At 39.3% G+C, this 16,815-nt stretch overlaps 1 protein-coding gene across 1 annotated transcript in view; it reads right to left on the bottom strand.

The window, feature by feature from the left end:
* Positions 1 to 14,036, bottom strand: part of LOC135107181 (uncharacterized) — a 15,092-nt gene extending 1,056 nt beyond the window's left edge. Inside the window, exon 1 of the mRNA XM_064016856.1 lies at positions 13,844 to 14,036. Coding sequence (XP_063872926.1) covers positions 13,844 to 13,924 — 81 coding nt within the window. The 5' untranslated portion in view covers positions 13,925 to 14,036. The remainder of the gene's footprint in view (positions 1 to 13,843) is intronic.
* Between the last annotated feature and the right edge of the window lie 2,779 nt (positions 14,037 to 16,815).

Here is a 16,815-nt window from a genome sequence, read left to right as displayed (position 1 = left end):
ATATATACTAAAGAGAAACTGCAAATAAAACAAAAAGGCATGGAACAATATACATACCATAATATGCTGTAAAAAGAAAAACAACTGTTAGGAGACAAGTGTATGCCATTAGCAAGATTATATCTGACAAAGCTGCATCTGAGGTGTCAGTTAAATGCCAGCAGGATGCATGATAAAAATGTAAGGAGGACTTTTCATATTATTTTCTTCTTGTGGAACTATTTTTGGCTACAATATATATATATATATATATATATATATATATATATATATATATATATATATATATATATATATATATATATATATATATATATATATATATATATATATATATATATATATATATATATATATATATATATATATATATATATATATATATATATATATATATATATATATATATATATATATATATATATATATATATATATATATATAAGTATATATATATATATATATATATATATATATATATATATATATATATATATATATATATATATATATATATATATATATATATATATATATATATATATATATATATATATATATATATATATATATATATATATATATATATATATATATATATATATATATATATATATATATATATATATATATAAGTATATATATATATATATATATATATATATATATATATATATATATATATATATATATATATATATATATATATATATATATATATATATATATATATATATATATATATATATAAGAACATTCAAACACATCTGGATTTATACTTGTAATGGTGTTCATGATACCATATGTTTCCATACATATGGTATCATGAACCATTACAAGTATAAATCCAGATGTGTTTGAATGTTCTTCAGCAGTGGAGGACATACACTGAAATGTGTTTTCAGCACAAAGGCAGTCATGTAGAGCATATCATATAAATAAAACTGTTTTTTCTATAATTCTATAATTTCTTATGATTTTTCCTATATATATATATGGAAACTTTTTTTTTTTATGTAGGAAGAACACTGGCCAAGGACAACAAAAATCTAAAAAAAAAAAATCCCCATTAAAATGCCAGTCCCATAAAAGGGTCAAAGCAGTAGTCAAAAATTGATGAATAAGTGTCTTGAAACCTCCCTCTTGAAGGAATTCAAGTCATAGGAAGTGGAAATAGAGAAGCAGGCAGGGAGTTCCAGAGTTTACCAGAGAAAGAGATGAATGATTGAGAATACTGGTTAGCTCTTGCATTAGAGAGGTGGACAGGATAGGGTTGAGAGAAAGAAGAAAGTCTTGTGCAGTGAGGCCACGGGAGGAGGGGAGGCATGCAGTTAGCAAAATCAGAAGAGCTGTTAGTATGAAAATAGTGGTAGAAGACAGCTAGAGATTCAATATTGCGGCGGTGAGAGAGAGGCTGAAGACAGTCAGTTAGAGGAGAGGAATTCATGAGATGAAAAGCTTTTGATTCCACCCTGTGTAGAAGAGCAGTATGATTGGAACACCCCCAGACATGTGAAGCATACTCCATACATGGACGGATAAGGCCCTTGTACAGAGTTAGCAGCTGGGGGGGTGAATAAAACTGGCGGAGACGTCTCAGAACGCCTAACTTCATGGAAGCTGTTTTAGCTAGAGATGAGATGTGAAGTTTCCAGTTCAGATTATAAGTAAAGGACAGACTGAGGATGTTCAGTGTAGAAGAGGGGGACAGTTGAGTGTCATTCAAAAAGAGGGGATAGTCGTCTGGAAGGTTGTGTCGAGTTGATAGATGGAGGAACTGAGTTTTTGAGGCATTGAACAATACTAAGTTTGCTCTGCCCCGATCAGAAATTCTAGAAAGATCAGAAGTCAAGCATTCTGTGGCTTCTCTGCATGAAATGTTTACCTCCTGAAGGGTTGGACATCTATGAAAAGACGTGGAAAAGTGCAAGGTGGTATCATCAGCGTAGGAGTGGATAGGACAAGAAGTTTAGTTTAGCTCATTAATGAATAAGAAGAGAGTGGGTGACAAGACAGAACCCAAAGGAACACCACTGTTAATAGATTTAGAAGAATAGTGACCGTGTACCACAGCAACAATAGAATGGTCAGAAAGAAAACTTGAGATGAAGTTACAGAGAGAAGAATAGAAGCCGTACGAGGGTAGTTTGGAAATCAAAGCTTTGTGCTAGATTCTATCAAAAGCTTTTTGATATGTCCAAGGCAAAAGCAAAAGTTTCACCAAAATCTCTAAAAGAGGATGACCAAGACTCAGTAAGGAAAGCCAGATCACCAGTAGAGCGGCCTTGATGGAACCTGTACTGGCGATCAGATAGAGGGTTGTGAAGTGATAAATGTTTAAGAATCTTCCTGTTGAGGATAGATTCAAAAACTTTAGATAAGCAGGAAATTAAAGCAATAGGACGGAAGTTTGAGGAATTAGAACGGTCACCCTTTTTAGGAACAGGTTGAATGTAGGCAAACTTCCATCAAGAAGGAAAGGTAGATGTTGACAGACAGCTGAAAGAGTTTGACTAGGCAAGGTGCAAGCACGGAGGCACAATTTCAGAGAACAATAGAAGGGACCCCATCAGGTCCATAAGCCTTCCGAGGGTTTAGGTCAACAAGGCCATGGAAAACATCATTGGGAAGAATTTTAATAGGTGGCATGAAGTAGTCAGAGGGTGGAGGAGAGGAAGGAACAAGCCCAGAATTGTCAAGGTAGAGTTTTAAGCAAAGATCTGAGGAAAGAGTTCAGCTTTAGAAATAGATGTGATAGCAGTGGTGCCATCTGGTTGAAATGGAGGAGGGAAAGAAGAAAAAGCAAAGTTATTGGAGATATTTTTGGCTAGATGCCAGAAGTCACGAGAGGAGTTAGATCTTGAAAGGTTTTGACACTTTCTGTTAATGAAGGAGTTTTTGGCTAGTTGGAGAACAGACTTGGCATGGTTCCGGGCAGAAATATAAAGTGCAGGAGATTCTGGTGATGGAAAGCTTAACTACCTTTTATGGGCCACCTCTCTATCATGTATAGCATGAGAACAAGCTGTGTTAAACCAAGGTTTAGAAGGTTTAGGACGAGAAAAAGAGTGAGAAATGTATGCCTCCATGCCAGATACTATCACCTCTGTTATGCACTCAGCACACAAAGATGGGTCTCTGACGCGGAAGCAGTAATCATTCCCAGGAAAATCAGCAAAATACCTCTTCAGGTCCCCCCAACTAGCAGAGGCAAAACACAAGAGGCACGTTCGCTTAGGGGTATCCTGAGGAGGGATTGGAGCGATAGGACAAGATACAGATATGAGATTGTGATCAGAGGAGCCCAACGGAGAAGAAAGAGTGACAGCATAAGCAGAAGGATTAGAGGTCAGGAAAAGGTCAAGAATGTTGGGCATATCTCCAAGACGGTCAGGAATACAAGTAGGGTGTTGCACCAATTGCTCTAGGTTGTGGAGGATAGCAAAGTTGAAGGCTAGTTCACCAGGATGGTCAGTGAAGGGAGAGGAAAGCCAAAGCTGGTGGTGAACATTGAAGTCTCCAAGAATGGAGATTTCTGCAAAAGGGAAGAGGGTCATAATGTGCTCCACTTTGAAAGTTAAGTAGTCAAAGAATTTCTTATAGTCAGAGGAGTTAGGTGAAAGGTGTACAGCACAGATAAATTTAGTTTGAGAGTGACTCTGTAGTTGTAGCCAGATGGTGGAAAACTCGAAGATTCAAGAGTGTATGCACGAGAGCAGGTTAAGTCATTGCGCACATAAACACAGCATCCAGCTTTGGATCGAAAATGAGGATAGAGAAAGTAGGAGGGAACAGAAAAGGGGGTACTGCCAGTTGCCTCAGACACCCAAGTTTCAGTGAGGAAAAGAAGATGAGGTTTAGAAGAGGAGAGATGGTGTTCTACAGATTGAAAATTAGATCTTAGACTGTGAATGTTGCAGAAGTTAATGAAGAAAAAGTTGAGGGGGGTGTCAAGACACTTAGGGTCGTCGACAGAAAGGCAGTCTGACCTGGAGACATTTATGGTCTCCTCCCCAGATGGGGACTCCGAGGCTGGTGTAGGAGTCGCCATGATGATTTTAAAATTTTTGAATGAAGGGTGTGTGTGTTATTAGGTGCTTGTAGTTTTGTGTGGAGGAAGAGAGTTGTCTTTAGAGGGGGCAGGCTGTGACTGCCCCCTTGTGTTGTGAGACACAAAGAGAAATGTTCAGTGAGGTCACAGCTGGGTTTAATGATAAGTTCACAGCACCCCCTCAACAGTGCTTTAGACCTCACTGGGAGTAATTACCACTTCGGCAGGTCTCTTCTGCCTCCTCCATATGGGACACCCTGTATATATATATATATATATATATATATATATATATATATATATATATATATATATATATATATATATATATATATATATATATATATATATATATATATATATATATATATATATATATATATATATATATATTCTATTTTTTTTTTTTTCCCATTTTTCATGACCATGGGAACTACACACTTTATAATATCAGTAACCACAGACAAGTTAATGCAACAGATATTTTTAAGTATTGAAATACAAAATTTTTTATTTTTATTTTCCTGAGATTTCAACAGTAAGAGTTGCACTTGGACAAAAATTCACTTGACAAAAAAAGGCAAAATAAAAGGAAAACACTGTGTTATGTCAAAGATTATAGACTGGCCTTACCTGTATGTAAAGCACATAACTATAATTAAAAATTGTAAAAGGTGATAGATTTCAAAAATAGGTACCATTCTGAGGGGATGGGGGAATGGTTGTATCAAAATGGCATACTGGGAGGACTCTTGGACAATAGCACTTACATACATACTAATTTTGATTTACCATAAAAATTTAATGGCAAAAGAACAAATAATGAAGATAAAAAAAAAAGGCGGGGGGGACAGCCTCCTTAAGGAGACAACACCAGTTACTTAAGTGGTGACATTCATATTATGTCTATTTACATAACATTTTTATATGTTTTATGGGATTGGGCAAGGGCATATCTAGAAAAATTTGATTTTATTTGGATGAGTAGTTTTTAGGAAAAAAGTAAAATGGAAAAAAAAACAAATAAAAAATGACATTCACTATAATAGAAAGATAGACACTTCTGTCAGTTCACTTTCAATCACATTTTGCCCCTGTAGTAACTAGACATGTAACTATAAAATGACAATGTAACTTTTTAATATTTTACTCCATTCCGGAGAAAAATTGCAAAATATTCATAAATTTTCTTCCAATGCATTGCCCCAGAAATAAATCAAAATAACAATTATTATTTACCTTATATACAAATTCAATCTGTCAAAATATTCAATGTTTAATCCTCTTTCTGGAGCTACTTTTAAAATTCCAACATGCTAAAAATAAATGAAGCAGGACACAGTAGATACCTGCCAAAACGATAATTATTCCCAGTGAAGTCTAAAGCACTGGATCAGGGGGTGCTGTGAACTTACCATTAACCCAGTTGTGACCTCAATGAATTCCCTTTATGTCTCACAAAACAAGGGGGCAGTCACAGCCTGTCCTCTAAAGACAACTCTCTTCCTTCACACAAAATTACATGCATCCAATTACACACACACACCCTTCAAAGTTCAAAATCATCATAGTGACTCCTTTTCTTTTTTTTTCTTTTTTTTTTTCAAGTAGGAGGGGCACTGGCCGCGGGCAGCAAAAATCCAATAAAAGAAAAAAAAAAGGCCCACTGAGATGCCAGTCCTAGAAAAGGGTCCAAAGCAGTAGTCAAAAATTGAACGATAAGTGTCTTGAAAACTCCCTCTTGAAGGAATTCAAGTCATAGGAAGGTGGAAATACAGAAGCAGGCAGGGAGTTCCAGAGTTTACCAGAGAAAGGGATGAATTATTGAAAATATTGAAAATACTCTTGCATTAGAAGTGGATAGAATAGGGGTGAGAAAGCAAAAAGTTTTGTGCAGCGAGGCCACGGGATGAAGGGAGGCATGCAGCAAGCAAGATCAAAATAGTAGTTAGCAACAAAATAGCAGTAGAAGATAGCTAAAGATGCAACACTGCAGCGATGAAAGAGAGGCTGAAGATAGTTAGAGGAGAGGAGTTGATGAGATAAAAAGCTTTTGATTCCACCCTGTCTAAAACAGCGGTCTGAGTGTAACCCCCCAAGACATGTGAAGCATACTCCATACATGGACGGATAAGGCCCTTGTACAGAGTTAGCAGCTGGAGGAGTGAGAAAAGCAGGCGGACACATCTCATAACGCCTAACTTCATAGAAACTGTTTTAGCTAGAGATGAGATGTGAAGTTTCCAGTTCAGATTTTAAGTAAAGGACAGACCAAGGATGTTCAGCATAGAAGAGGGGGACAGTTGAGTGTCTTTGAAGAAGAGGGGATAGCTATCTGGAAGGTTGTGTTGAGTTGATAAATGAAGAAATTGAGAATTTTGAGGCATTGAACAATACCAAGTTTGCTCTGCCCCAATCAGAAATTTTAGAAGGATCAAAAGTCAGGTGTTCTGTGGCTTCCCTGCATGAAATGTTTACTTCCTTAAAGGTTGGATGTCTATGAAAAGACATTGAAAAGTGCAGGGTGGTATCATCAGCATAGGAGTGGATAGGACAAGAAGTATGGTTTAGGTCATTCAAGAATAAAAAGAAGAAAGTGGTTGACAGAACAAAACCCTGAAGAACACCACTGTTAATAGATTTAGGAGAAGAACAGTGACCATCTACCACAGCAATAATAGAACAGTCAAAAAGCAAACTTGAGATGAAGTTATAGAGAGAAGGATAGAAGCCTTAGGAGGGTAGTTTGGAAATCAAAGCTTTGTGCCAGACACTATCAAAACCTTTGATATATCCAAGGCAAAAGCAAAAGTTTCATCAAAATCGCTAAAAGAGGATGACCAAGACTCAGCAAGGAAAACCAGATCACCAGTAGAGCAGCCTTGACGGAACCCATACTGGCAATCAGATAGAAGGTTTTGAAGTGATAGATGATTAAGAATCTTCCTGTTGAGGATAGATTCAAAAACTTCAAATAGCCAAGAAATTTAAGCAATAGGACGGAGGGATTTGAATGGTCATCATTTTTAGAAACAGGCTGAATGTAGACAAACTTCCAGCAAGAAGGAAAGGAAGATGTTAACAGAGAGAGCTGAAAGAGTTTGAATAGGCAGGATGCAAGCACGGAGGCACAGTTTCGGGGAACAATAGGAGGGACCCCATCAGGTCCATAAGTCTTCCTGAGGTTTAGCCCAGCAAGGCCATGGAAAACATCGTTGCAAAGAATTTTAATAGGTAGCATGAAGTAGTCAGAGGGTGAAGGAGAGGGAGGAAAAGCCCTGAATTGTCCAAGGTAGAGTTTTTCACAAAGGTTTGAGCGAAGAGTTCAGCTTTAGAGATAGATGTGATAGCAGTGATACCATTTGGTTGAAATAAAGGAGGGAAAGAAGAAGTAAAGTTATTGGAGATATTTTTGGTTAGATGCCAGAAGTCACGAGGGGAGTTAGATCTTCAAAGATTTTGACACTTTCTGTTAATGAGGGAGTTTTTGGCTAGTTGGAGAACAGACTTGGCATGGTTCTCGGCAGAAATATAAAGTGCATGAGATTCTGATGATGGAACGCTTAAATACCCTTTGTGGGCCACCTCTCTATCATACATACCACGAGAAGAGGCTGTGTTAAACCAAGGTTTGAAAGGTTTAGGTTGAGGAAAAGAGTGGGGAATGTATGCCTTCATGCCAGTCACTATCACCTCTGTTATGTGCTCAGCACACAAAGACGGGTCTCTGACACGGAAGCAGTAGTCATTCCAAGGAAAATCAGCAAAATACCTCCTCAGGTCCCCCCAACTAGCAGAGGCAAAACACCAGAGGCACCTTCACTTAGGGGAATCCTGAGGAGAGATCGGAGTGATAGGACAAGATACAGATATGAGATTGTGATCGGAGGAGCCCAATAGAGAAGAGAGGGTGACAGCATAAGCAGAAGGATTAGAGGTCAAGAAAAGGTCAAGAATGTTGAACGTATCTCCAAGATGGTCAGGATTATGAGTAAGGTGTTGCACCAATTGCTCTAGGATATGGAGAATAGCAAAGTTGAAGGCTAATTCACCAGTGAAGGGAGAGGAAAGCCAAAGCTGGTGGTGAACATTAAAATCTCCAAGATTGGAGATAATTGCAAAAGGGAAGAGTCAGAATGTGCTCCACTTTGGAAGTTAACTAGTCAAAGAATTTCTTATAGTCAGAGGAGTTAGGTGAGAGATATACAGCATAGATAAATCTAGTTTGAGAGTGACTCTGTAGTCCACCAGATGGTGGAAAACTCAGAAGATTGAAGAGCATGGGCACGAGAGCAGGTTAAGTCATTGTGCACATAAACACAACATCCAACTTTAGATTGAAAATGAGGATAGAGAAAGTAGGAGGGAACAGAAAAGAGGCTACAGTCAGTTGCCTCAGACACCTGAGTTTCAGTGAGGAAAAGAAGATGAGATTTAGAAGAGGAGAGGTGGTGTTCTACAGATTGAAAATTAGATCTTAGACCGTGAATGTTGCAAAAGTTAATGAAAAAAAAGTTGAAGGGGGTGTCAAGACACTTAGGGTTGTTGTCAGAAGGGCAGTCTGACCTAGGGACATTTGTGGTTCCCTCCCCCAAGTGGGGACTCCGAGGCTGGTGTAGGAGTCACCATGATAATTTTGAATTTTTTTGAGTGAAGGGTGTGTGTGTTATTAGGTGCTTCTAGTTTTGTGTGGAGGAAGAGAGTTGTCTTTAGAGGGCAGGCTGTGACTGCCCCCTTGTATTGTGAGACAAAGAGAAACATTCAGTAAGGTCACAGCTGCATTTAATGATAAGTTCACAGCACACCCTGATCCAGTGCTTTAGACCTCACTGGGAGTAATTATCATTTCGGCAGGTGCCTACTGCCTCTTCCTCTGAGTCCCCATCTGGAGGGGGGGTCCACTAATGTCCCCAGGTGAGACTGCTCTTCTGGTATCGACCCTAAGTGTCTTAACACCCCCCTCAACTTTTTCTTCATTAACTTCTACAACATTTGCAGTCTAAGATCTAACTTTCAATCTGTAGAACACCATCCCTCTTCTACTAAACCTCATCTTTTCTTTACTGAAACACAGATGTTTCAGGCAGCTAATAGTAGCCCCTTTTCTGTTCCCTCCTACTTTCTTTATCCTCATTTTCAATCAAAATGTTGCCTCTATGTGCACAATGACTTAACCTGCTCCTATGCCCAAGCTCTTGAATCTTCCGGGTATTCCACCATCTGGCTACAACTACAGTTACTCTCAAACTAAATTTATCTATCTGTGCTGTATACCTCTCACCAAACTCCTCTGACTATAAGAAATTGTTTGACTACTTAAATTCCAAAGTGGAGCACATTCTGATTCTCTTCCCTTTTGCAGAGATCTCCATTCTTGGAGATCTCAGTGTTCACCACCAGCTTTGGTTTTTCCTTCCCCTTCACTGATCATTCTGGTGAACCAGCCTTTAACTTTGCTATCCTCTACAGCCTACAGCAACTGGTGCAACACCCTACTCACATTCCTGACCGTCTTGGAGATATGCCATACATTCTTGACCTTTTTCTAACCCTTAATCCTTCTGCTTATGCTGTCACCCTATTCTCTCTAATGGGCTCCTCCAATCACAATCTCATCCGTATCTTGGATCCGCCAAAGCAGAGGTGCCTCTGCTGTTTTGTCCTTGCTAGTGGGGGGTCCTAAGGAGGTATTATGCTGATTTTCCTTGAAATGACTGTTGCTTCCGTTTCAGAGACCTGTCTCTGTCTGCTGAGCCCATAACAGAGGTAATAGTGTCTGGCATTAAAGCGTACATTTCTCACTCTTTCTCTCAACCTAAACCTTCGAAACCTTGGTTTAGCACAGCCTATTTTGATGCTATACATGATAGAGGTGGCCCACAAATGGTACTTCAGCCATCCATCACTTGAATCTCATGTGCTTTATGTTTCTGCTCAAAATGATGCTGTCTGTTCTCCAACTAGCCAAAAATTCTTTCATTAATAGTGTCAAAATCTTTCAAGATCCCATGACTTCTGGTACCTAGCCAAAAACATCTCCAGTAACTTTGGTTCTTCATTTTTCTCTCCTATATTTCAGCCTGATGGCACCACTGCTATCTCATATATTTATAAAGCTGAACTTTGTTAAAAACTCTATCTTGAATGATGCAGGGTTAGTTCTTTCCTCTCCTCCACCCTCTGACTATTTCATGCTACCCATTAAAATCCTTCACAGTGATGTTTTCCATGCCCTCACAGGCTTTTGGACCTGATGGGATCCCTCCTATTGTTCTCTGAAACTGTGGCTCCGTGCTTGCACCTTACCTAGTCAAACTCTTTCAACTCTGTCTATTAACATCTATGTTTCAAAATTATCATGGCGACTCATACACCAGCCTCGGAGTCCCCATCTGGGAAGGGGACCATAAATGTCCCCAGGTCGGACTGCCTTTCTGTCAATGACCCTAAGTGTCTTGACACCCTCCTCAACTTTTTCTTCATTAACTTCTGCAACATTCATGGTCTAAGATCTAATTTTCAATCTGTAGAATACCACCTCTCCTCTTCTAAACCTCCTCTTCTTTTCCTCACTGAAACTCAGGTGTCTGTGGCAACTGACAGTAGTCCCTTTTCTGTTCCCTCCTACTTTCTCTATCCTCATCTTTTATTCAAAGCTGGATGTTGTGTTTATGTGTGCAATGACTTAACCTGCTTTTGTGCCCATGCTCTTGAATTTTCCAAGTTTTCCACCAACTGGCTACGACTACAGAGTCACTCTCAAACTAAATTTATCTGTGCTGTATACCTCTCACCTAACTCCTCTGACTATAAGAAATTCTTTGACTATTTAACTTAAAAAGTGGAGCACATTCTGACCCTCTTCCTTTTTGCAGAAATCTCCATTCTTGGAGACTTCAATGTTCACCACCAGTTTTGGCTTTGCTCTCCCTTCACTGACCATCCTGGTGAACTAGCCTTCAACTATGCAACCCTCCACGACCTAGACCAATTGGTGCAACACCCTACTCGTATTCCTGACTGTCTAGGAGATACACCCAACATTCTTGACCTTTTCCTGACCTCTAATCCTTCTGCTTATGCTGTCATCCTTCCTTCTCCATTGGGCTCCTCCAATCACAATCTCATATCTGTATCTTGTCCTATCGCTCCAATGCCTCCTCAGGATCCCCCTAAGCGAAGGTGCCTCTGGCGTTTTGCCTCTGCTAGTTGGGGGGACCTGAGGAGGTATTTTGCTGATTTTCCTTGGAATGACTACTGCTTCCATGTCAGAGACCCGTCTTTGTGTGCTGAGCACATAACAGAGGTGATAGTGTCTGGCATGGAGGCATACATTCCTCACTCTTTATCTCGACTTAAACCTTCCAAACCTTGGTTGAACACAGCTTGTTCTCGTGCTATACATGATAGAGAGGTGGCCCACAAAAGGTATTTAAGCCTTCCATCACCAGAATCTCATGCACTTTATATTTCTGCCCGGAAACATACCAAGTCTGTTCTCCAACTAGCCAAAAACTCCTTCATTAACAGAAAGTGTCAAAACCTTTCAAGATCTAACTCTCCTTATGACTTCTGGCATCTAGCCAAAAATATCTCCAATAACTTTGCTTTATTTCAACCAGATGACACCACTGCTATCACATTTATTTCTAAAGCTGAACTCTTCACTCAATCCTTTGCTAAAAACTCTACCTTGGACAATTCTGGGCTTGTTCCTCCCTCTTCTCCACCCTCTGACTACTTCATGTTACCTATTAAAATTCTTTGCAATGATGTTTTCCATGCCCTTGCTGGCCTAAACCCTCGGAAGGCTTATGGACCTGATGGGGTCCCTCCTATTGTTCTCCAAAACTGTGCCTCCGTGCTTGCACCTTGTCTAGTCAAACTCTTTCAGCTCTGTCTGTCAACATCTAACTTTCCTTCTTGATGGAAGTTTGCCTACATTCAGCCTGTTCCTAAAAAGGGTGACCGTTCTAATCCCTCAAACTACCGTCCTATTGCTTTAATTTCCTGCCTATCTAAAAATTTTTTAATCTATACTCAACAGGAAGATTCTTAAACATCTATCACTTCGCAACCTTCTACCTGATCTCTAGTATGGGTTCCATCAAGGCTGCTCTACTGGTGATCTTCTGGCTTTCCTTACTGAGTCTTGGTCATCCTCTTTTAGAGATTTTGGTGAAACTTTTGCTGTTGCCTTGGACATATCAAAAGCTTTTGATAGAGTCTGGCACAAAGCTTTGATTTCCAAAATAACCTCCAACAGCTTCTATCTTTCTCTCTATAACTTCATGTCAAGTTTCCTTTCTGACCGTTCTATTGCCATTGTGGTTGACAGTCACTGTTCTTATCCTAAATCTATTAATTAACAGTGGTGTTCCTCAGGGTTCTGTCCTGTCACCCACTCTCTTCCTATTATTCATCAATGATCTTCTAAACCAAACTTCTTGTTCTATCCACTCCTACACTGATGATACCACCCTGCACTTTTCCACATCATTTTGTAGACATCCAACCTTTCAGGAAATAAACAATCCATGCAGGGAAGCCACAGAGCACCTGACTTCTGATCTCTCTAAAATTTCTGATTGGGGCTGAGAAAACTTAGTATTTATTCATTGGCTCAAAAACTCAATTCCTCCATCTGTCAACTCAACACAACCTTCCAGAAAACTATCCCCTCTTCTTCAATGACACTCAACTGTCCCCCTCTTCTACAATGAACATCCTCAGTCTGTCCTTTACTTATAATCTAAACTGGAAACCACATCTCATCTGTAGATAAAACAGCTTCTATGAAGTTAGGCATTCTGAATCATTTCTGCCAGTTTTTCTCACACCCCCAGCTGCTAACTCTGTACAGGGGTCTTATCCACCCATGTATGGAGTATGCTTCACATGTATGGATTCCAGTCATACCGCTGTTTTAGACAGTGTGAAATCAAAAGCTTTTCATTTCATCAACTCCTCTCCTCTAACTGATTGTCTTCAGCCTCTTTCTCATTGCCACAATGTTGCATCTCTTGCTATCTTCTACCACTATTTTCATGCTAACTGCTCTTCTGATCTTACTAACTACATGCCTCGCCTCCTACAGACTCACTGCACAAGACTTTCTTCTTTCTCTCATCCCTATTCTGTCCATCTTTCTAATGCAAAAGTTAATCAGTATGCTCAGTCATTCATTCCTTTCTCTGGTAAATTCTGGAACTTCCTGCCTACTTCTGTATTTCCTTCCTCTTTCAAGACACTTATCCTTCAGTTTTCATTGATTCTCTTGACATCTCTTTTCAGACTGGTGCCCAAGTGGGATCTTTTTTTTTCCGGTTTTGTCTCCCTTGGACAGTGACCTTCTTAAATATAAGAAAAAATAAATAAATAAAATATTGATCTAAGTAATGATAACTTTTGAGACATCACCAGTTTTCTGTGGGCATCACAGATCCATTCATGCCATGACTCTGGCAGACACTGGGGAGCTAGTCCTTAGGAACTCACATTCTCACACCTACTAAGATGCCAGATGTACAATGACCTAATATTTATATAGAATTTTTTTTTTCAGATTATAAAAACTGGCAAAACCAAATTAAACAAAATTAAAGAGAAAAAAATTGAGATTTCTGAAGAGAGGGGTGTGCTCAACATAAATCATATATAATAATTTTAATGAGCTAAATATTGCCATATGGCTATCAAACTTTTACTGGAAATGGCAAACTTGTATAATTATTTTATTTTATATAATTCATCATCATAAAATCTAAGTCACAATCTGAATTCATTACACACCTCTGCTGTGTTCTGGCAGTGTTGCTCAAAGTAGTCAACAGCAAAAGCAACATTCTTGATAGTGATGTAGCCTGACAGCATTGCCAATAGTGTCCATGCTTCTTCATTGTGCTCTTGCCCAATGTGACACTTGACTATATTCACTACTTGAAATCTGTAACAGTCAGCAAATAAGAAAAGTTGGTTACAATAGCTTAATTCCCTTAAATTAGTGCTCTCCTGCAACATAAATTTTAAGGGGCATTCTAGAGGGCATTCCTAATAACTTTTTATGTTTTCTTTTTAAGTCTCTGAAGGCCACCTGTAACTTACACTTCACTGAGTACTCCTGTACCATCTTTTCACCTTTCAGGTGTGCCCATTCTCTCTCTCTCTCTCTCTCTCTCTCTCTCTCTCTCTCTCTCTCTCTCTCTCTCTCTCTCTCTCTCTCTCTCTCTCTCTCTCTCTCTCTCTCTCTCTCTCTCTCTCTCTCTCTCTTCTTCCTCCTTCCCCTCCTCACATTTCATACTATTGTGTATGATTCCCCCCCATACTCTGCCACTCACTGTAGCAATTCAAACATATATATGGCACAATTAATGGCTTTTGAGCATTGCATGATGTCTCCTAACTTAAAACAATAAGCTGAGACAAAGATGGTAGTAGTATTCACAATTACTGAAAAAGATGCAACAGATGGATGGATGGTGATGATTTGGCAGATTATTTCACACCAACTGGCTATCTGCTCACCATCTCTCTCTCTCTCTCTCTCTCTCTCTCTCTCTCTCTCTCTCTCTCTCTCTCTCTCTCTCTCTCTCTCTCTCTCTCTCTCTCTCTCTCTCTCTCTCTCTCTCCTTGTCCTCATCCTCTTCTTCTTTCCCTACTTTGTCCACATACTCCTACTTCTTCTTCATCCCCTTCCTTCTCCCTACTAAAAATATATGTGTGTGATTCACCTGTTTATCCCACCATTCATTACTGAACCCAATTGGGGAATTTCTGAGAAGTGGCCATTATCAGGTGCCAGCAGTGAGCAATTTTTCAGGTTTTTTTTATAGAGCCATTCTACATACATATTAACATATTCAGCATAATAAAAAAAAATTACAACATTCATTCTGAGCAGTAACAGATGAAACTGTACTGTATCCATGAAAACAAATAATGGAGCTGCTTTTCAGGTGAGCATGGAATACTGAAAATTTTTTCATCCAAGGTTTTAAGCAAGTACATTATACATATGAAATGTATTAATGCAGACAGGAGGCAGCAGGCACCTGCTGAAATTATAATTACTCCCAGTGAGGTCTAAAGCACTGGATCAGAGGATGCTGTGAACTTATCATTAAACCCAGCTATGACCTCACTGAACGTTTTTCTTTGTGTCTCACAACACAAGGGAGCAGTCACAGCCTGCCCTCTTCCTTCACACAAAACTACAAGCACCCTTCACTCAAAATTCAAAATTATCATGGTGGCTCCTACACCAGCCTCAGAGTCCCAATCTAGGGATGTGACCACAAATGTTCCCAAGTCGGATTGCTCTTCTGGTACTGACCCTAAGTATCTCGACATCCTCCTCAAGTTTTTCTTCATTAACTTCTGCAACATTCATGGTCTTGGATCTAATTTTCAATCTGTAAAACACCACCTATCTGCTCACCATCTCTCTCTCTCTCTCTCTCTCTCTCTCTCTACTAAACCTCATCTTCTTTTCCTCACTGAAATACAGGTGTCTTGAGGCAACTGACAGTAGCCCCTTTTCTGTTCCCTCCTACTTTTTCTATCCTCATTTTCAATCCAAAGCTGGATGTTGTGTTTATGTGCGCAGTGACTTAACCTCCTCTCGTGCCCACACTCTTGAATCTTCCAAGTTTTCCACCATCTGGCAACAACTACAGAGTCACTCTCAAACTAAAATTATCTGTGCTGTATATCTCTAACCTAACTCCTCTGACTATAATAAATTCTTTGACTATTTAACTTCCAAAGTGGAGCACATTCTAACTCTTCCCTTTTGCAGAGATCTCCATTCTTGGAGATTTCAATGTGCACCACCAACTTTGGCTTTCCTCTCCCTTCACTGACTATCCTGGTGAACTAGCCTTCAACTTTGCTACCCTCCATGACCTAGAGCAACTGGTGCAGCACCCTACTCGTATTCCTGACTATCTTAGAGATACACCCAACATTCTTAACCTTTTCCTAACCTTTAATCCTTCTGCTTATGATGTTACCCTTTCTTCTCCATTGGGCTCCTTCAATCACAATCTCATATCTGTATCTTGTCCTATCATTCCAATCTCTCCTCAGGATCCCCCTAAGCAAAGCTGCCTCTAGCATTTTGCCACTGCTAGTTGGGGGAACTGAGGAGGTAATTTGTTGATTTTCCTTGGAATGACTACTGCTTCCATGACAGAGACCTGTCAGAAAAATATCCTGTTCAAAAAATATTTCATATTTATCTTGTATTATTTTACCTTCAAACAGCTCATTCCTGTTATTTTTTCCATAAAATTTATTAAGCTCTACAAAAGTTTGCCTTAGCATAGTTCTGTCTCCCATTTCTAAATTGTTAATTCCTGTGCAACAGTTTCCTCTTGTAGGAGGAGGCAGAAGGCACCTGCCAAAACAATAAGTACTCCCATTGATGTCTAAAGCACTGGATCAGGGGGTACTGTCAACTTATCATTAAACACAGCTGTGACCTCACTGACCGTTTACCTTCGTGTATCACAAAACAAGGGGACAGTCACAGCCTGCACTCTAAAGACTCTCTCCCTTCACACAAAATTATAAGCACCTAATTACACACACACCCTTCACTCAAAATTCAAAATTATCATGGCAACTCCTACACCTGCATCAGAGTCCCCATCTGGGGTGGGGGCCAAAAATGTCCCTAGGTTGGACTGCTCTTCTGGTATTGACCCTAAGTGTCTTGACACCCCCCCCCTTCAACTTTTTAATCATTAACTTCTGCAACATTC

This window comes from Scylla paramamosain, chromosome 15, assembly GCF_035594125.1.
Source record: "Scylla paramamosain isolate STU-SP2022 chromosome 15, ASM3559412v1, whole genome shotgun sequence".
In the NCBI taxonomy this organism is placed as follows: Eukaryota; Metazoa; Arthropoda; class Malacostraca; order Decapoda; family Portunidae; genus Scylla; species Scylla paramamosain.
Note: the sequence above shows the minus strand (reverse complement) of the source record. Positions and strands in the feature narration are given on the sequence as shown.